Source organism: Cardiocondyla obscurior, unplaced genomic scaffold (assembly GCF_019399895.1).
Source record: "Cardiocondyla obscurior isolate alpha-2009 unplaced genomic scaffold, Cobs3.1 scaffold33_214576_698314, whole genome shotgun sequence".
Classification (NCBI taxonomy): Eukaryota; Metazoa; Arthropoda; class Insecta; order Hymenoptera; family Formicidae; genus Cardiocondyla; species Cardiocondyla obscurior.
Window position 1 is genome coordinate 200862 of NW_027228790.1, and position 21057 is coordinate 221918.

At 44.2% G+C, this 21057-nt stretch overlaps 2 protein-coding genes and 1 pseudogene across 2 annotated transcripts; 1 reads left to right on the forward strand and 2 right to left on the reverse strand.

Annotated features, from left to right (window-relative positions):
* The first annotated feature begins 11704 nt into the window (after nt 1-11704).
* On the forward strand, nt 11705-15333 carry LOC139112642 (uncharacterized). The gene is made up of 8 exons (XM_070673721.1): nt 11705-12157; nt 12680-12810; nt 12898-13007; nt 13256-13581; nt 14075-14721; nt 14804-14870; nt 14941-15109; nt 15198-15333. The coding sequence occupies exons 1-8, from the start codon at nt 11785-11787 to the stop codon at nt 15331-15333; spliced, it is 1959 nt and encodes a 652-aa protein (XP_070529822.1). The 5' UTR covers nt 11705-11784.
* A 1361-nt stretch (nt 15334-16694) lies between these two features.
* On the reverse strand, nt 16695-19507 carry LOC139112643 (uncharacterized). Its single transcript, XM_070673722.1, has 2 exons — nt 18080-19507; nt 16695-17699 (listed from the first exon to the last, which is right to left on the reverse strand). The coding sequence occupies exons 1-2, from the start codon at nt 19505-19507 to the stop codon at nt 16695-16697; spliced, it is 2433 nt and encodes an 810-aa protein (XP_070529823.1).
* A 17-nt stretch (nt 19508-19524) lies between these two features.
* Nucleotides 19525-20728, reverse strand: LOC139112654 (uncharacterized; annotated as a pseudogene).
* Nucleotides 20729-21057: the final 329 nt, after the last annotated feature.

The following is a 21057-nucleotide window of genomic DNA, read 5'->3' on the forward strand; positions in this document are numbered from 1 at the left end:
GACGGGACACTCCTACTAGTGATGCGCACGAGACAAAACAAGACAAGATTTAAGCAATCTTGATCTTTATCTTGAAAAATCTTGAAAATATTATCTTGATCTCGGAAATTCGAGAATCTCGAATATATAATCTCGATCTCGATCTCGATCTTGACGAGATTTGACGATACATAATTAACAATGTATTTCATATAACATAGGAAAACTATACGAAGCTTTCTTATATTATTTGAAACACGCTGTACATGATTTCATATTTACTATTTACATTTTATGATTTTATTACTTAAATTTGTAAATATAATTTTTTAATTAATATAAACAAGAAGTTTTTAAGAAATAATTTTATATTAATGTCTTACAGAAGTGAGAAAGATAATTTAACTAGTAAAAATACAAAAGTATATAAATGAATGTTTCAGAACAAAATTATATAAAGTTATTTTAGTAAATTTGACGTGTACCATGAATTCAGGCATATCAGTGATCTGGCAGATTCACCAGTTAGCTGATTACGATGTTTCCGTATAATTAATCTAGCTTTCGAAAATAGTCGTTCCGCTGGAACAGATGTAGCTGGCGTTTCTAGAAAATCTCGAGCCATTTTCGATAAGCATGGATACTCATGTAAATAAGTTGACCACCATGCCAATATATCTACATCTTTGTCCGCTCTTCTTGTATTATAATATTTTGTCAATTCGTTTCTCCAATCGGAATCGCTAACAGATTTTTCATATATTAAACTTAAATCAATATCATCGTCGTTATCAGTCGAGGAATTACGTATATCATCGTTTAGAGAACTTTTTAAAGAAATAAAATATTTGTTCTTATATAAATCTTCAAATTTTTTTATACTTTGTTCCTTCATTTCTTGTCCTCATGTTGTGGCATTAAAACTTTCAATTTTGTGTCTTGGATCTAGCACGAGGCAAATACAATAAATCCAGTTAGATTTGTGGTAATGTTTTAATAATTTATCTCGACCAGCTTGATATGCATTCACTGTTAAAAAAATCATGAAATTTCATGAAGATTTAATATAGAATGGTATATTAAAATTAAAGCATCTGTAACTAAAATACAATTTAATGAACATGTTAATAAAATTGAGGTTAAGTTACGTAAAATATATAAATGTATTGAAATTTAATATACTTCTAATACACAAACAATGAAAAAAGTTTCAATACAGTGTGCATAAAAAATATTTTCATATACAGGTTAATGAAACTTTAGTTCCTTCCGTTGCGTATACGTGGCGCGACCCGCGCGACGAAACCATTAGTTGTTGCTAAGTGTTTGGACACGTCGGCATGCCCGTCGTATTATGTGATACATCGCACTTCAAAACAGTGATCGCGGTAATAATCGTTTAGTACTGCTTTTTCTTTTCATATATCTGTGACATCAAAGACAGAGACTTATGCGAAGTGGCACTGGCGGCAGCATCCACTCGCTTCTTGGTCAGAGTACGCACACACGTGCAGGCATTATTCTGTATGACCGTTCTATGCATGCTGAACGGTCTATACGGATAAGGCTTATACATGTGTGCGTACTCTAACTAAGAAGCAAATGGCTGCTGACGACGTATAAAGATCTTTAATTATAAATTTAATGTTCTACAGGTTACAATGTTTTATTGTCAAATTTGTATGTTTGAAACGATATCATTAATATCTTACTTAAATCATCATCGATATCATACAAATATAACACGTTTTTATTATTGCGGATTCATGAAATACGGAAAGTTTTTTCAAAAAAGTAGTTTTTTAACGAAAAATTTATTACGTTTGCACCGCTTTAAACAAAGTACAAATCAAAAGAGTATTGTCAAAGATGCAACTTGCATTCCTGACAATCAATGTAAATATATCTGTAGCGTTGCTATATGCAAAAAGGAATTTTACGTGTTTGCTAAACTTGTGAAGCGTTTAAAGTTTCATATTAGAAGAAGTGAAAAAATCGTTTGTCCGTATCCTTGCTGCACAAAAAGATACAAAGTAGTATCCTCTTTTACTAGTCATCTAACAAAAATACATAGAAGCTGCAATTATAATACAAATATTTCTCAAGGAAATCAAGACATAATTGATACTTCAACATCAGAAATTTTTGAGGTATTGAATAAAGCAGAGATATTACCAATGTCATCTAATAATGTACATTTAGAAATCAACGATCACTTAAATGTTAATTCAACAGAATTGTAACGCGGTAATTTTATCGGCGGAAAGCTCGCCGGGAGCCAAGGTACGAGTAAGAAGTGAGACGTGATTAAACGTGGAAAAACATAAATGATACTTTATTATAAACTAAAAGATAAGTGGCAACACAAAAATAAACCTATAATACAAAAGAAATCTAGTGCTAAAGTAACGCAGAAACAACAGAAATATTCTAGCCGCTCGGTGGAACGGTACACGACCAGCCTCGAATTCTCGGATCGATCGCTGTTACGCTCTGAGGGTGGCGGTATACGGCCGCGAGCCGTCTTCGCGCTGATCCAGGGTGGGCCTCGCGTCCGGGGGTCACGTGGTCGGGAGGCGGCGGCGCAACGGATGGTGCAAGCCCTCTGAGCTGTATCGTTTTGAGCGGAGCGGCGTGCTCGCAGGTCGGCGACGTGGTGTGAAATAAGCTCCCTGAGTCGAGTCGTTCGGTCGGGAATACGTGGTTGCGAGTCGACGGCACGATGTACAAGATAGGCCGTTCAGGCCGTGACGGTCGGACAGGTTTCGCGGTCGCGAGTCGGCGGTGCCGGTTACATGGTAGGCCGTTCGGGCCGAGGCGGTCGTACAATTTCCGCGGCGCGTAAGTTCGCGGCGCAAAGTCCAGGGAAGACCGTTCGGACTGTGGCGAGGGAGATCCGCGAGGGTCCGGACGGAAGAAGGCTCAAGAGAGCCCGAGTCCTGGGGAAGGATAGCGGTGTCGAAGGCCGGGTGAGCCCGGTCGAGGACAGGCTCGGGAGCGCCCGAGTCCTGGAGGTAGCGGTGTCGAAGGCCGGGTGAGCCCGGTCGAGGACAGGCTCGGGAGCGCCCGAGTCCTGCAGGTAGTGGTATCGAAGGCCGGGTGAGCCCGGTCGAGGACAGGCTCGGGAGCGCCCGAGTCCTGGAGGTAGCGGTATCGAAGCCGGGTGAGCCCGGTCGAGGAAGTCTTGGGAGCGCCCAAGACCTGAAGGGTCGGATGCTGGAGTGCTCTCCAGCGAGGAAAAGGTGCCTCGTCTGCGTACGAGGCAGCTTATATACCCGTGGGCCCGAGAATGGGGAACCTCCCACTCCCGAGCGGTCGGTGGCGGTGCGCGGTGTGGGCGGTTGGGCGGCCCATGTCACACGTTCCGGTGATCCGCGCTACGCGCCGCGGGCGGCTGGTCGGCCCGCGTAATTAACATTAAAATGGTCGGTATCCGCGCGATAATTCCGGGCGATCGGTGTTAGTCGCGGCGCGGGGTCTGAGGTTCTTAGCTTTTAGTGGCCTAGGGCCACATCACCCCCTCGTTTACCCCGTAGGTGCTTCCTGGACCCTCCGGCACATGGTGAGGCGGCCGTCTGCGGCGAAGCGTAGGATCCATCTTTCTGTGGTGGTCCGGGCTCGCCATTTTCGGTTATGCCGGATGGCCGACATGGGTACGGAAATGCACGTACCATCCGGCAGTTGGATTGGAACCGCTAGCGGTATTCCGGGCCGCGATATCCAGCTTTCCTGGCGTATGTAGGCTGGTGGGGCCGGTGGTGGCAGGATCACTGGCACTGTTCCCGGCATGCTGGTAACCGCCGGTGGTGGTGGATATGCCATTACTGGTGCGCTGGCTGGCCCGGCTACCGTGTCTTCCCGTCCTCCTGGCACTACAGCGGCGGTAGCGTCGTCCGCCATTGTGGATGCAGCCGCCCGGGCGTCGGCCTGCCGGAACGCGGTCGATGTGGCCGTCACGATTGGTTTTCCGGCGGTTATGATGCTGGCCACGGTTTTTATTTCCGCGCCCGGTGGTTGCACCATCTGTACTGCGCGGATGGTTGGCCCGCGGCGGGACGTTGATCCGCGCTTCAATCCCGGCGGCATTGGCGGGAGGGCCTTTGCCCGTTGTCCCCTCGCCATTTTTTGGCCGCGTGCCTCCGTGCTGGATCCTGTTGAGTTGGTGGGCAACGATCCTTCTGCGTTGGCGATGGCGGTTCGGCTGGTGATGCCGCCCTGTTGTGCCTTGTCCTCGCTGCCGCTGCTGGCGGGAAGCCTGCCCTGCGGTGGCCGTTCGCGTGCTGTTTTCCCTGGGCCGCCTGTGGCTGGCCTCGTGGTCACTACGCTGCCGGGTGCCGCCATCTTGGTCGCGGCGGCAGTTCGTGCGGCCTTCTTCCCTGTTGGCTCGCCTCGTGAGGTGGTGGCAGTGGCTTGGCCTCGGCTTCCTGGCGCCGGTCTTGGCGTGGCCGGTGGCGGTTCTCCCATCCAACTGGTATGCCGATCTCGGCTGCTGTCGCCGCGCTGGATGCTTGTCCCGACCCGTGGGACTCGATATCGGCGCCCTGGGTCCACGGGCGGTGGCCAGGCTTCCGGCGGTGGACTGGCCGGCGAGTCGCTATCCTCGCTGAGGCTTCCAAACAGCTCTTTGATTTTCTCGCGTTTACTCATCGTGGACGATAATCGCTCGACTGATATTTGGGTCGACGGGGCACGCTTTATATATCCTGATTGTGGGGGTTTCTCGGCCGTGGATTGGTCGCTTTCTTTAGGTGGGGGGTCCGGCTTTAAGTCCTGAATGTGAATGTGCCGCTGCCAGCGCCTTCGGCCGTCACGAAGATCCACGATGACTGGCGAATGAAACTTCATTACTGTAAACGGGCCCGAATACTTCGGCGCTAGTTTTGCGTTGAAACCGTCGGTTTTCCGTGACAATGGATGTTCCTTTTTCCAGACTGCATCACCGATTTGAGGTTGCCATTCTCGACGTCGTAAATTATACGTCGTTTCTTGGCGCTGGAAGGCTCGGGCGAGATTTATTCGGACTAGCTGGAAGGCCTCGTGGAGCGAGCGCTGTGTTTTATGCGGCGTCGTTGGCGTGGCGTGGCGGCGATCCTCGGGATGCGGCAAGGCTAATTCTCGTCCGTGGTTGAGAAATGCAGGCGTGAATCCGGTGGCGTCGTGTTGCGCTGTATTAAATGCGAACTGAAGTGGCCCGAGATGTTCGTCCCATCGTCTGTGATTCTTTTGCGTGAATTGCGAAATCATTGTTTTTATTGTTCGATTGGTCCACTCGACCGGGTTACACTGTGGGGTATAAATCGGTGTCGTACGGTGTTGAATGTGCCAGGCGCGCAGCAGGTTTCTCAGTAGGCGAGACTTGAATTGAGTCCCGTTATCGGAAATAACTTGGTCCGGGCATCCGTGTCGATACAAAATTTTCTCGACTATGGCAGTCACTACCGCCGTGGCTGTGGCTTTTCGCAGTGGGTGCAGCTCCACCCATTTTGAAAAGCGGTCTTGCATGACTAAGAGCCATGTATGACCTTTGCGAGAGCGCGGAAGAGGCCCCACCAAATCCATGGTGACTTGTTGCCAGGGCGCCGCCACTGGTGCTGTATGTAACTTTCCGGCTGGTTTGGTAGGAGATGCTTTATAGGCGAGGCAGGTTTTGCACTTCCTCACGAATCGGGTGATGTCGCGGAACATGCCCGGCCAATAGAAAAGCCGAGCCATACGAGCAATAGTCTTGGCCGTTCCAAAATGGCCGGCGCTAACATCCGCATGATGTCGAGCGATGGTTTGCTGTCGTTCTGGTTTCGGTATGCATTGCTTCCACTGCATAGCTGGATCAATCTCTTTAAAATCTACCTCGTGCAAAATGAGGCGGAATAAACGTCCTTGTTGTTCCTTGTAATTTGGGAAGTCGGTAGGGTGAGTTCGGACCCCGGTGAGAATGCGGTGGTACCAATTATCCGGGGGCGGTGCCTCGGTGCTGGCTATGGCCGGTTGGCGGGAGAGTGCATCGGCCACTTGATTGGCTGCCCCCCGGCGGTAACGGACTTCGAAGTGGTACTGTTGCAGCTCAAAGAGCCAGCGGCCCAGCCGTCCTGTAGGTTCGTCCAAACGTTGTAGCCACTTTAACGCTTGGTGGTCGGTGATTACCGTGAAGGAGTAGCCCTCGAGATATCCTCTCATTTTCCGTATCCCCCAGATAACGGCTAGGCACTCTAGCTCGGTGGCGCTGTAGTTCTTCTCGGCTTTAGTAAGCGTACGGCTTGCGTACGCGATGACACGCTCGCCTTCTGCTAGGTGCTGCGTCAGGACCACCCCTAGGCCGTTTGTGCTAGCGTCGGTCTGCAAGATGAAACGGCGGGAGAAATCCGGGCAGGCCAGAACTGGGGCGGTAGTCAGGGCGGTTTTGAGCTCGGTAAAAGCTTTTTCTTCGTCGGGGCCCCAATTCCACCGGGCGTTCTTTCTGGTTAGGCGGGAAAGCGGGGCGGCTAGACTGGAGAAGTTGTTGACAAATCTTCGATACCACGACGCCATTCCCAGGAATTGTCGCACCTGGCGAAGGGTCGTTGGTGGCGGCCAAGCGGTTACGGCCGATGTCTTCTCCGGATCTGTACGGATACCCTCGCGGTCGATAATATGACCGAGATATCTTAGTTGTGGCCTGCAAAAGTGGCATTTCTCGGGGTTCAGGCGTAATTTAGCGTCCCGCAGGCGTTGGAATACCATCCTTAGGTGAGTTAGGTGCTCGTTGAAGGTACGGCTTAGAATAATGATGTCATCGAGGTAGACCAGTACGCAGGGTTCGAGTTCAGGGTCGAGTACCGTGTCCAGAAGTCGCTGGAACGTGGCCGGGGCCGAATGAAGCCCGAACGGCATTACTTTGAATTGCATCAGGCCCCGTCCCGGAACGGTGAAGGCGGTGATTGGTCGGCTCTCCGGATCCAACGGCACTTGCCAGTAACCGTCCTTCAAGTCTAATGTCGTGAGGTAACGTGCCCCTCGCAGTTTATCGAGCGTGGCGTTGACCTGAGGTAACGGATACGCATCCTTCTCGGTGACTTCGTTGACTTTTCGATAGTCAATGCAAAAACGATAGCGACCGTCCTTTTTCTTTACCAGCACAATTGGGGAGCTCCAGGCCCCGCGGGAAGGCTCGATGATCCCGTCCTGCTCCATTCGCTTGATTTCCTGGTTTATTACAGCCTGCATGGCCGGATTACGTGGACGGTACCTTTGCTTGATTGGCTGGTCGGTCTTTAGTCGTAAACGGTGTGTAATTTTGTCGGTAGGTCCCCTGATGTTTTGGAATTTTCCCAATTCACGCTTGAGAAAATGTTTCAGGCTTTCCTCTTCTTCTGGTGATTGGACAGCGAGTCCAATTTTGTCGAGACTGTTTAGCTGCTTCTGGTGTGAGCTGCCTGGTGGGATTTGCAGCGTTAATCCGATCTGTTCCCACAAATCTACCCCTATGATCATGGGGCTCCGAGCTTGTGGCATAATTGTAAATTGATGCCGAAAGATATCCCCTTTATATCTGATGGGTAATAGCAGGCTGCCGGCGGTCTCGGTTGTTTCCGCCAGCCTGATTTGCTGTCGGTCCGTCTGACGGTGATAGCCTAGTTTTTCGGCTAGGTTTACCACCTCGGCATTTACGCACGAGAGCTCCGAGCCGGAATCCAAGAGAGCCTCTATCTCTGTATCTCCGAGCAGGACCGGAAGATGTGGTCGGGGCCGGAACCTTAATTCTGGCTGGCAGTGGGCCGGTCGGTGCTGTCGGTACCTCCGGCCCGTTGGGCGTTTCCCGTAAACGGATGACACTCCCGCGTAAGTACGCCGTCTTTGCCGCAACGGGAACAGAATTTGACGGCGGGACGGCGGCATTCGGCTCGAGTGTGGCCCCGCTGCTTACAGCGCCAGCAGCACTCCTCTCGGTTATAAGAGGCGGCTGCGATGGCCGGGGGATGGCTGGCTTGGTGTTTCTCGGATTGCTCTCGGCGCTTGATGTCTTCGAACTCTGAGGCTCGTCGGGTGAGGTCCTCTAGGTTGTTTATATCTCCGATTCTAATGTACAGCTTATATTCGGGCCTCATATTCTCGTAGACCTGGTCGAGAATCTCGTCGGCTGACAGTTTCTCAGCGCGGCGTGCCATGGTCAGTAAAGCGGTGGCGTATTGTTTAAATGGTTCGCCAGCCCGCTGTATGCGGCCATGAATCTCCCGGGTCAACTGAGCACGGTATCGGTGCGGCAGATAAAAATTGCGGAAACTGTCTTGGAAGTCAGTCCAGCACCTCCATCGTGCCTGGTTATTGCGAAACCACAGCAATGCGTCGCCCTTCAACATTTCCGGCAGTCCAAGTAGTAGGAGGTCCCCGGGATACCCGTAGGCGCGCTGGAGTTCATGGATCCGTTCAAGAAATGAAAACGGATCCCGTCCGTCGAAATGCACGCCCCACTTCCGGATCTGGTTGATAGTTTTTGCATGGTCGATTGTGCCGAGGAGTTCCTCATTTCGTGGTGGTAGTGGTTCTGCCCGGTCGGGGGCGGTTTCCTCCATGTCGATTCCGGGGACGGGTGCTTGCAGTGGCAGCAACTCTTCCAAGTGACTGAATGCCGGGAGCGGATGATGCCGCGGAGTGCCGGCCGCAAAGGCCTCTATTTGAGCTGAGATGTTTAATTCGGCGCTGGTTTCCCCTCGGAGGCCGCCTGATTGCGACTGATTTTCCGGCTTTGGCGGCACCGTTCTGTTTACCGCCATCGGGGGTTTGTAACTGGGGTTAGATTCCACAAATCTTCGCAGGCGGTATTGTAATTGATCACAGGGGCCGTCGTTATCGATTTGTAGGCGGGTCAATTCCTCGGACAAGTCTCTTTTGGATAATTTATAGATCCAGCTTTTCATTTAGTTTTAATCACGTCTCAGTTCGGTCAAAGTCCCTGTTCGGGCGCCATGTAACGCGGTAATTTTATCGGCGGAAAGCTCGCCGGGAGCCAAGGTACGAGTAAGAAGTGAGACGTGATTAAACGTGGAAAAACATAAATGATACTTTATTATAAACTAAAAGATAAGTGGCAACACAAAAATAAACCTATAATACAAAAGAAATCTAGTGCTAAAGTAACGCAGAAACAACAGAAATATTCTAGCCGCTCGGTGGAACGGTACACGACCAGCCTCGAATTCTCGGATCGATCGCTGTTACGCTCTGAGGGTGGCGGTATACGGCCGCGAGCCGTCTTCGCGCTGATCCAGGGTGGGCCCCGCGTCCGGGGGGGGGTCACGTGGTCGGGAGGCGGCGGCGCAACGGATGGTGCAAGCCCTCTGAGCTGTATCGTTTTGAGCGGAGCGGCGTGCTCAAAGGTCGGCGACATGGTGTGTAATAAGCTCCCTGAGTCGAGTCGTTCGGTCAGGAATACGTGGTTGCGAGTCGACGGCACGATGTACAAGATAGGCCGTTCAGGCCGTGACGGTCGGACAGGTTTCGCGGTCGCGAGTCGGCGGTGCCGGTTACATGGTAGGCCGTTCGGGCCGAGGCGGTCGTACAATTTCCGCGGCGCGTAAGTTCGCGGCGCAAAGTCCAGGGAAGACCGTTCGGACTGTGGCGAGGGAGATCCGCGAGGGTCCGGACGGAAGAAGGCTCAAGAGAGCCCGAGTCCTGGGGAAGGATAGCGGTGTCGAAGGCCGGGTGAGCCCGGTCGAGGACAGGCTCGGGAGCGCCCGAGTCCTGGAGGCAGCGGTATCGAAGGCCGGGTGAGCCCGGTCGAGGACAGGCTCGGGAGCGCCCGAGTCCTGGGGGTAGCGGTATCGAAGGCCGGGTGAGCCCGGTCGAGGACAGGCTCGGGAGCGCCCGAGTCCTGGAGGTAGCGGTGTCGAAGGCCGGGTGAGCCCGGTCGAGGACAGGCTCGGGAGCGTCCGAGTCTTGGAGGTAGTGGTATCGAAGGCCGGGTGAGCCCGGTCGAGGACAGGCTCGGGAGCGCCCGAGTCCTGGAGGTAGCGGTATCGAAGCCGGGTGAGCCCGGTCGAGGAAGTCTTGGGAGCGCCCAAGACCTGGAGGGTCGGATGCTGGAGTGCTCTCCAGCGAGGAAAAGGTGCCTCGTCTGCGTACGAGGCAGCTTATATACCCGTGGGCCCAAGAGTGGGGGACCTCCTACTCCCGAGCGGTCGGTGGCGGTGCGCGGTGTGGGCGGCCCATGTCACACGTTCCGGTGATCCGCGCTACGCGCCGCGGGCGGCTGGTCGGCCCGCGTAATTAACATTAAAATGGTCGGTATCCGCGCGATAATTCCGGGCGATCGGTGTTAGTCGCGGCGCGGGGTCTGAGGTTCTTAGCTTTTAGTGGCCTAGGGCCACAGAATTAAAAAATATCGACAATGAAAAAACTGTCTTGGAATAAAATTTACTTGCTGAAAGTGTTACACAGTTTTATTTGAAACTAGAATCGCAGTATTTAGTTCCAGCTACAACTATTCAATACATAATAACCGAAGTTAGTAGAATGCATGATGAAACGCAAGATATTTTGCGAAATAAACTTACAAAAGAATTTGCAGCACAAGGCATATCAGAGCAAGTAATACACAGTATTGTAAAAGAAACTTTTAACGCTGATCTAATAAAAAATACTTACAAGGAATTGTCTACAAATTATAAAAGAAAGATGTTGTATAAAAATAACTTCGATTACGTAACACCTGTTCAAATTGTAATTGATCAACAAAAAAAACATCCTTTGCTTACGTATCTATAATAGAAACATTACGAAAATGTTTTAAGGATAATTTTCTTCACAACGAACTGAAACATCAAGGCTTTCGCAGAAAAGATTTGCTAGAAGATTTTACGGATGGAAATGTTTTCCAGAATAATACATTTTTTCAACAAAATCCAGATGCTATACGAATAATATTGTACCAAGACGCATTTGAAATTGTCAATCCTATAGGAGCCGCAAAAAAAAAAACATAAATTACAGGGTATTTATATGTGCCTCGAAAATATTCCTTATTACCTACGATGCCATGTTAATTCCTTAAAACTTGTTGCTCTGTGTAAAGAATCAGACTTCGAGCACAAAACAATTTATGGTAAAATAGTCACAGATATAAAAAAATTGGAAAAGGAAGGAATAGAAATTGATGAAAAAAAAATAAAAGGTTCTCTTGTCTGTATTATTGGTGACAATCTTGGAAGCCACGAACTAGGTGGATTTGTTCAAAATTTTTGAACCTCTCAATATTTCTGTAGATTTTGTTTGATAACACGGAATGATTTTAATGAAGAAAATGGTGCATACAAGACATATGCTGCCAGAACCATCGAGTCATACAATAATGGCATAAATTTATTAAAAGATAATAATATGTATCAGGGAATCAAATTTAATTCCGTGTTTAATGAATTGCAGTACTTTCATGTGTGCGCTTCTGGATTGCCTCCTTGCATCGGACATGATTTATTCGAAGGAGTTGTAGCCTTTGATTTAAAATTATTTATTGATTATTTTATAACAAACAAGTGGTTTTCACTGATGGAATTAAATACTCTAATTGATAAGTTCTATTATTCGAAGGAAGATCGGAGAGATAAGCCTTGTGCAATATCAACTACAAGTAACCGAATTCTCGGAGGAGCTTGTCAAATATGGACATTTTTACAAATTTTTCCTTTGATAATTTATCACAAAATTAAGAATATTTCAGACGAAGTGTGGCTTTGTTTTCTTCTACTAACAGAAATTGTCGAAATTGTGTGTACACCAACAATTCACAAATCATATTTGTGTTATCTAGACAGAATCATTTTTGAATACCTTTCTATGAGACAAAGGTTATTTCCTGATGTTACTTTACGGCCAAAACACCATTATCTTTCTCATTACAGCAAATTAACGTTAGAATTTGGTCCTTTAATGAAAATTTGGACTATGAGGTTTGAAAGTAAACATCAATTTTTTAAAAGAACTATTCGAAATTTTCATAATTTCATTAACGTTGTGAAATGTCTAAGTGAAAAACACGAACTTTTACAAAGTCTGATACGCGTGGGAACTGATAAGAGACTAGAAACACAAGTATACGAACTTACTCATTTTAACATCGATATGTATCAAGAAGATATTAAAAAGACTATAAGGAAAATACACTTACTTACGGACGACTTTCAACAATGCACCAGAGTTGTTTTAAGAGGTACTGATTACATTAAAGGGCATGCTTTAGTAATACGTCAAGATAGTTATGAAGAGAATATTACTATAGGGAAGATTTGCTTGTTTCTTTGTTCAAATGATATTGATATTTATGCTGTATTCGAAGTAATGGATAGTTCTTTCATACCATCTCTTCGAGCTTATAAACTCGGACGTATAATTGGGTACGACTGTCTTTCCTTGTATGATTTGATAAATTTTAAACCAATGCATGTTTATAATTTGGGAAATATATTATGCGTAAAACCACGTCATGGATTTGTATCTTATTATAATAAAGATATATAAACGTTTGAGTAATATTAAGGTCATCTGTGTATGCTCTCATTATTTTTAAAACCAGGTTAGCATTACGTATATTTTGATAATTTTATAATTCTTCATGTCTGTCTTATTCTATATATTTATATGTTGTTTATGATTTTTTTATGTTTATGTATATGTTTTAATTGATTATAATTTTTACACAATTTTTATTTTAACAAAAACATTTGTTTTCCAGGTTTCAAAATGCCACTATTTAAAATCGAATCACTTGATTATAAAAGAATATTAATAAGTGCCGAAAGTATTTTACAAATAATAGATATAGCAATAAAAAAACTTAATCTTCCTGCTGATGATGTATATACGGTATTTAAATTTCTTATTTTTATTAAATAAATAAGGGCAAATAAATATATTTATTTATTTATTTTCTTTATTATATTTTTTTTAAAGCTTGCGTTACAAGAAAATGGCACTCAAATTGATGATGACAACATATTAATTCAATTATCTCAATTAAACTCTACTCCCATTGTTTTATCTCTTATAAATAAAACTCAAAAATTGAAAATACTCGCAGAAAAGGAAAACATTCAAAATGCTTCAAATATTACGCCAAACGATTTTCTAGGTAATTAAAATTTAAAACATTATATACAATAATTTATTACAAAAAATATATATACAATTATATACAAAAAATTATGTAAAATTTCTAAATTATTGAAAAAATATATACAAAATATTTCAAGAAGATAAATTTACGTTTTTTCTACTTTTTATTATATATTTTTGTTAATAAATTTTTTACAGCATCCCCAAGTACGTCCACTTCGTCAACTAATTCCGTATATAAAAAAACATGTGTTTTAAACATGAAAGAAGGTGTGTGGGATAAAGTTTCTGACACAGTTCTTTCTATTTGCCAAAGAGGAGAGAAATTGCAGCCTGCGCAAAGGCAAGCAATAAACAGAATTGTCGCCGATTATATGTTTAATGTTCTGAAACAGACGTCAAGAGTAGCTGAAAAAATAGCATTAAATATTTGTGAGACATACCCAAAAACTTTTAGAGATACAATTGATAATGAGCAGTGGGGTAGTGGCGTTGAATCTTTAAGAATGCAAATATACAACTGTGTGCAATATACAGGGTGTCCCAAACATACGTAAACAAACTTTTAGGGTAGATAGAACGTCTAAAAAGAAAACGAAAAGTCCTATACCGTTTTCTGAAATTCTTACTCGTTTTCAATAAAAAAAATTAATTTATATACACGCGAGAGCGACAAGAAAGCGTGGGCTGAGTGAGCGCGCGATAGACAGCGGCGAGTATATCTTAAAAGCGATGGGCGGAGTCAGCGCGCTACGAGCGAGACGAGGCGACAACGCGCGTTGTCGCTTCATTTCGCTCGTGTGTCGTCGCATCGCCTTCCTCGCACGTTATCTCCTTGTCTCGCTCGCTACGCGCAAGTTTCGCCCATTCTCTTTAAGCGATACTCGCCGCTGTTATCGCGTGCTCACTTAGTCCACGCTTCCTTGTCGCTTTCGCGCGTATATAAATCAATTTTTTTATTGAAAACGAGTAAAAATTTCAAAAAACGGTATAGGACTTTTCGTTTACTTTTTAGACGTTCTATCTACCCTAAAAGTTTGTTTACGTATGTTTGGGACACCCTGTATAAAGCATACAAAGAATCGAAAAAGAGCATTAATTGGTTCTGATAGCGATAATGCTGATTTTGAAGAAAGAAAAAAAGAAACTGCCACATCACGACGACAAGATGAATATGGCTGCGTTGAGTACGCACCTAGATTACCGTCTACGGAAAATTCAAAATCACAAGAAGAAAAACGTCTGAGATTACTGAAATTGTTCGCAAATGTAGAAAGAAATAACAGAGAGATCAGCCAATTGATGACAGAAACGTACCCTACTTTACGCGGTATTATTAACGAAAAATCAAGAAAGATTGAAGAATTTTTAGTTGAGTGGCCTTTTCTTAAAGAGCCAGAGTTTTTTTTGGAACACAGTTCTATGTTATTGGGTAAAAATGTTCAGAAGATTTGGATAGACTCGCTGAGCAAAAAAGTGAAGCCCATTCGACAATATATTAAATTTAATAGTAAAGAATCTGAAAAAGTGATTGGCATTATTAATCAATGCAAAGAAGCTGCAGAAGTAACACGAGACAACGTGCCAAAAATATTTGTAATATTTTCACTGTTGATAGAGTACTTCGAGAAAAAAATTAATTATTTAATAAAAGTATCTAGTGTAAGTTCAATTTTTTTAATTGTATTAAAACTGTAAAATAATTTAAAGTACATAATTTATATAATATATATTATTACTACAGACAGACACAGTAGATGCCGATGTACTAACGGTTGCAGATTCTGATTATCCAGTTTTAATTATCCGAGGTTAGTACGTGTTTATATATTGTATTTAAATTAAAAATGTATGACTAATACTTACTTCTTTATTTTTTAGGAACTTCGCTTTATGACAGTGCTGCTACATGCACTGTTGTTATTGAAAGAAAAATTATGATTTTCTGCGACGACGTTTTTCAAGGAATTTTAATTTGTTTTTTGACTTATTACGTTTTTGGCTTTTGTTATCCGAAAGAAGCGGAAAAAACTTTAGAATTTATCCAAAGGTAAAAAAAAATTATGTTTATTGTTATTATTTATTTAATAGTTTTTGCCGATTTGCAAATTAATTTATTTTAACGTACTTTGTTTCAGAGTCTTTCTTAATATTAATCCGATATCTGGCGGAAAAAGAATTAATAAAAGTAAGCGTAGGGGCAAAACATTCGACACGGAGGTTTTTAATTTAGCAAAAGCTGCACTTTCTGCATTTCCTGATGCTAATTATTAACTAAATAAATACTTTTCTTCAAGTATTTTTCAGGTATTTATATAAAGTCACATATAATATTGGAAAAAAAAATACATATAATGTATAAACATATACGAAAAATAAAGACAAAAATATGTATTGTTATACGTTCATATGTATGAACGTGTGTTTCTCTGAAATAAAAGATTTATTTCAAATACTCAAATCTCATTTTTATTTTTCTTTCTCCTTTCCTCTCAATTATTGATTTTTAACAAACATGTATAGAAAGCATGTGGTCATACCGTAAATAAAATGTAATGAACAATGTACATGAGACTTCATTAATTGATGTATTGAATTTCATTTATAAAATGTAATGAACACTATGTGAACATTCATTTATTGATGTATTAAATCTCATTAATGTTCATTAATGTCCATTAATAAACATTAATAAGATTTAATGCATCAGTAAATGAATATTCATGTAGTGTTCATTACATTTTTTAAATGAAATTTAATACATCAATTAATGAATATTCATATACAATGTTCATTACATTTTTTAATGAAATTTCAAAACAACAGTAAATGAATGTTAATATACAGTGTTCATTACATTTTATTTACGGGAATGAACACATGCTTCCTTTACATGTTTATTAAAATCAATAAGAAATTTCTAACAGTGTTCAATAATTCAAATTCATTAGTGCGGTTCAAAGTTTGCAACTTATATTCAATTTTATCTAAAAGCATATTGAATGCTACTATGACGTACGGTAAGGATACGTATCTGTCACCGCCAAGAACCGTAGATACAGTTTTAAAATATTTTAAAAATCTTTGAACTTCTAAGCACAAAGACCATTTTTCTTCGGAAAGTGAATACATATGAAATGCATTATTACTTTGAAATAAACCAATCAGTGCAGGCTTCAATAATTGATGAATTGAACGAACTTACCTTAGTGAAGTTCGATTACAATTATGCTAGTCTCGTCCGGATGGATAATCGTAGTAGCGCTCCGCTGCTTAGCAATCAACAGGACAAATTTAACAGGAAAAAACAGAGATGGCGCCACAACCGTGGCCCTCACCGCGTGTGGCGCCGCAAACCTCATAAGTTTAACCCAGCAAATTCGAAAAACAAAAAAGGGTGGGTAGTGGTGGGTCTCCATCCGGACGAGACTAGCATAATTGTAATCGAACTTCACTAAGGTAAGTTCGTTCAATTCATCAATTATGCGACGTCTCGTCCGGATGGATAATCGTAGTTGTTTAACCTAGAATTTGCTCACACAAAAAGAAAAAAAATATATTTAACGCAATCTGCGAAAATAAAAGGAGAATACAAAAGAAAATACACTTAGTACAGCCTGAGAAAAGAAAATAAATCATTCGTTAATACTAAGAATGGCCGACTGGAAATTCTCCTTAAGAATAGGTCTCTTATAGAGTCTTGCAAAAACATCTGAAGATTTAGTCCATCCCGCAGTTCGTCTAATCTCTTCCAGGTTAATCCCTTTACTGGCCGCAAGCGAGGTCGCGGCATGGCGGGTGGAATGTGCTGAGAAGATTGATACATCTACCCCAGCAGCTCCCAGCTCGCTCTTCACCCAATGTCCTAGAGTCTGCGAAGACACTGGTTTGTAAGGTCTACGACAGGAAATAAAGAGTGGGTCACATCCAATTTCCCGAACTTCTCGAGATAATTCGATATAGTGTCTAGTGAGAGAAAAGACACATAATTCAGGGCGCTCCTTAAAGGGTTTAAATGAAAGGAAGGGCTGAGACCTCCCCACTCCCGAAGTCTTTAGTTTATCTGGGATCTTGATCGTTAACCTATCCGAAAATCTAATGTTGGAAATTCGAATGGCCGCTAAAGTCTGCATCCTCTGGGCAGTGGTTAGAGCTAAAAGAGTAATTAATTTTCTGGAGATAATCTCCAAGGGAACGTCCTCGTAGGGGTATATTGTCGCCAAATGCTCGATAACCGGAGACGGGTTCCAAATAAAGTCGTATCGCGGGCGTTGCGGTTTAAGTGAAGCAACACCCCTAAAGAACCTCCTTACTAGAGGGTTAGAACCGATATCATTATTAGAAATTAGAGAGATTGCCGATCTGTAGGAATTAAGCGTCGAATAGGAGGAAACCTCTAGCAGTCTGTCCGAGAGAAATTCTAGGAAAGCCGATACTGGTGGTGAAAAACAGTCTACCTGTTTCTCTAAACAAAAATTCCACCACAACCTGAGTGGTTTAGTGTATTGGGCAATTGTAGATGGCGTAATGGATCCCAAGGTGGTCTCTATAGCTACTGATGGAGTGCCTCTTAACCTAAAGGCTTTGCGGATAATCTCGCTGCCACCAGGGAAATCCTTCTCCAGGCTGGGTGAAACTCCCTAAAAGGAGAAGACAATGCATTAATATTGGGTCCAAAGGAAACCAGAGGTTCAATTAAGAGTCTACTGAATAGAGGGAACCAAGGTTGAGCCGGCCACCAAGGGACAACCACAACTCCCTCTGCCTTATCTGAAATTATTTTCCGTAAAACCCTCAGAATCAAAATGAAGGGGGGAAAAGCATAGAAACAGAAGTTGCCCCAATCTAACGAGAAAGCATCGACTGCCCAAGCCTCAGGATCCGGGAGCCATGAAACGAACCTTGGACATTTCTTATTAATAGACGACGCGAAGAGGTCTATATCAAAGGGCCCAAAGGCCGAATTAATTTCCCTAAAGTACGCTGCTCCCAGGGACCACTCGGTTTCCTCTGAACTCACTCTCGATTCAGCATCCGCCTCAACATTCAGGGAAGAAGGTATGTAGGAGGCGAAGAGAAAAATGTCCCGATCTGCACACCAGAGCCAAATCTTCCTAGAAAGATCAGATAAATGCGGGAACTTAACAGAACCCATACGATTAATATATGCTATAGCCGTAGCATTATCTATCCTTAACAGAATATTAACATGGCAGAGATGGGAGGCAAAGCATCTCAGGCCATGATAAACTGCCAACAGCTCCAAATAATTAATGTGGAATTGTTTTTCCCCAGAAGACCAAAAACCATGAGTACGGCTATCAGCACAGACAGCGCCCCATCCAGAAGTGGAAGCGTCCGAAAAAATAGTCAAGTCAAAATTACCCGGTCTAATCTTATTAATCTGCGAGTTATCCTCAAAATTATCCTTCCACCAGATAAGGTCTTCTCTAATAGACACAGGAAGCGTCATCTGGGCATTAAAATTATCATCCGCGTCAAGTAGAGCCCGAAATTTCACTCTTTCCAGAAGCTTAGTGTGTAAAATGCCGTAAAGAACCGCCGGACAAACAGAAACTAATGAGCCAATAAAACTGGCGAACTCACGAATCTTACAAGATTTTTTACTTAAGAATGCAGATGTAAGCTTCAAGAGATGAGTCCTTCTATCTGGTGGAATAGCAATTGAGAAAGATCTGGTGTCAAATAAAAAACCCAGAAATCTACAAGAGGTAGATGGAATGAGAACGCTCTTTTCTCTATTAACCAGAAAACCTAAGTCTGATAAAAGATTTAAGGTCGTAGAGACGTTAACAGAGCATCGGTCAAAGTCCGGAGCTATGAGTAGGAAGTCGTCTAGGTAGGCCACAGAGAATAGACCCTCTTTCCTAAGAGAGTACAAAACTGGCTTAAGAATCCTAGAAAATAAATATGGTGCTGAAGCCAGACCGAAGGGAAGTGCCCTGAACTGATATAGATGTCCCTGAAAACGAAAACGTAAATATTTTCTGTAGGCCTCATGAATTAAGATTGTAAGGTAAGCATCCTTTAAATCTATAGAGGCTAGGTAATCGCCTGGTGAGAGCAGACGCATAGCTGTCTTCCAGTCCTCGAGCTTAAAATGTGGAACTATAATATAATTATTCAACTCCTTCAGATTTAATATAAATCTCCAGCCGCCAGATGATTTCCTAAGGATGAAAAAAGGTGAAATAAACTGCCCCTCACAATCAGAAACCAGTTCAATCGCTCCTAAATCCCTGAGTCTGTCTATCTCAAGGGCACAAATAATTTGCTCAGAATCAGAAAGGTGGACAACCGGTTCCGATAATTGCACAGCAGGATGTGCTCTAAACGGAAGTTTATAGCCACTGACAGCCTCTAGTATAACCTGGTCTGTTGTGACAAGTCTCCAGCGCGGGAGAAAACTGGCCAATCTGCCACCCATTCTTACCTGAGCAACGTCTATCTCCTCCTCGAATGAGACCTGGAGCGGTAAGTTTGCCGTCGACTGCTGGTCTGTGCCCCTGTACCCCTCCGATTCACCTGTCTCGGATTCCGTACAGGGGCCTGGGCGTTTCCCGACTTGGAAGAATTCGCCTGAGCCGACATATTGACAGGAAGAGCTCTTCTAGATAAAGAAGGGGCTGCCTTAACAATGCCCTTGCTAGACTTCTCAATAGTGGTTGCTTTCTTTATCTCCTCTCCAAAAACAGCACCGAACAGGAACTCGTCCGCCTGTAATTGGTCCGCTGTACCCTTGGCCACTAAGTTTAAGATGGGCAGAATTTGAGCCCTACGGGCTACCGAAAGGCGGTAAAAAAGGTCCGCAATGATCTTAGCGCTGTCGTTAACTTTAGATACAGCTGAGCGTGCCTCCGGACTTAAAGATTGTTGCAGACTAGGCTTCAGAAAGTCAGACAAAGCTTCGCCTAGCGCACATAGAGCAACGCCAACTTGGTCTTGATTTAGACTATTGAAAAAATCTCTCTTCACGACCGCATTATTTTTTAGGCCTGCCTTGCACTCAGGGTTCACCTTGGGAGCCTTGAGAAAGGCAACCGTGTCAGGTGGGGCGTATCTTTTCAGCAGAGTCTGGCGCTGGTCCTCAGATAACCCCTGGCGAGAAAGGGACTGCCACTTGTTAGAAATTAATTCGTTCCAGGGCAACACCTCTACTTTCTGCAGCTCCTCCCCAAATAACTCTCTTGTTAGGGCACCAATTTCATCCACAGCTTCCTCTGGAACAGGTGAGGGAGGAAACTCTCCCTCGTCCGGGATGCTTACCACATCTAGAAGGGAAAATTGAGAATCAGCCGAGAATTGAGGGAAGGTTGTGTCGATAGGCAGCCTGCATTTCGCAAATGCAGATCCAGCCATCTCGTACACACCTGTGGGCTGTGGCGCCGGAAGAATTACATTCTGCGAATCCGAGCACCCAGAACCCTTCACCCGCCTCTGCTCGTCCTCCGACGGCGATAAGTCCCCGCCTCTCTGTTGAGAGGGGGAAGGCGAAGGTGAGGAATGTCGAGAAGGTCGTTCTCTAACCTCAATCAAAGCGTCCGACAAAATCTCCATAAGCCGGCTCCATCTTGCTTTCGAGCGTGGAAATCCGCTCGTCTGACGGCGAGCGCTTTCTCTTCTTGGACTTATGGGACGATTTACCCATATCAAAAACGAGAATAAAATGTAAAATATCACTGAAATAAAAACTTGCCTGTTAATTGCACGTGCAACAGGAAAACAATGAGGTTTGCGGCGCCACACGCGGTGAGGGTGTGGAGACAATCCAGGGATTCAAGAATCAGGAAATGAATTACCCCTTGAACTTCCTGTTATCACCTCTTTATTAATAACACGTCTTTTCTTCCACGTGGCGTTTTATTACCCCAAAACAAAAACCAAAAACCAAGGCGCATTCTCACACACGCGATCGAACCATAATTCCAGTGCCAACACAACGCTTGCGCAGTACGCCACACCACTCCCCTTCCAGTG

Coding starts and splice junctions, on each gene's coding strand:
- LOC139112642 (XM_070673721.1), top strand. CDS start 11,785: ATGAGACAAAGGTTATTTCCTGATGTTACTTTACGGCCAAAACACCAT. Junction 13,582..14,074: donor AAGAATGCAAATATACAACT/GTGTGCAATATA, acceptor TTTACTTTTTAG/ACGTTCTATCTACCCTAAAA. Junction 14,871..14,940: donor TCCAGTTTTAATTATCCGAG/GTTAGTACGTGT, acceptor TTTATTTTTTAG/GAACTTCGCTTTATGACAGT.
- LOC139112643 (XM_070673722.1), bottom strand. CDS start 19,507: ATGGGTGGCAGATTGGCCAGTTTTCTCCCGCGCTGGAGACTTGTCACA. Junction 17,700..18,079: donor AGGCGGATGCTGAATCGAGA/GTGAGTTCAGAG, acceptor TTCTCCTTTTAG/GGAGTTTCACCCAGCCTGGA.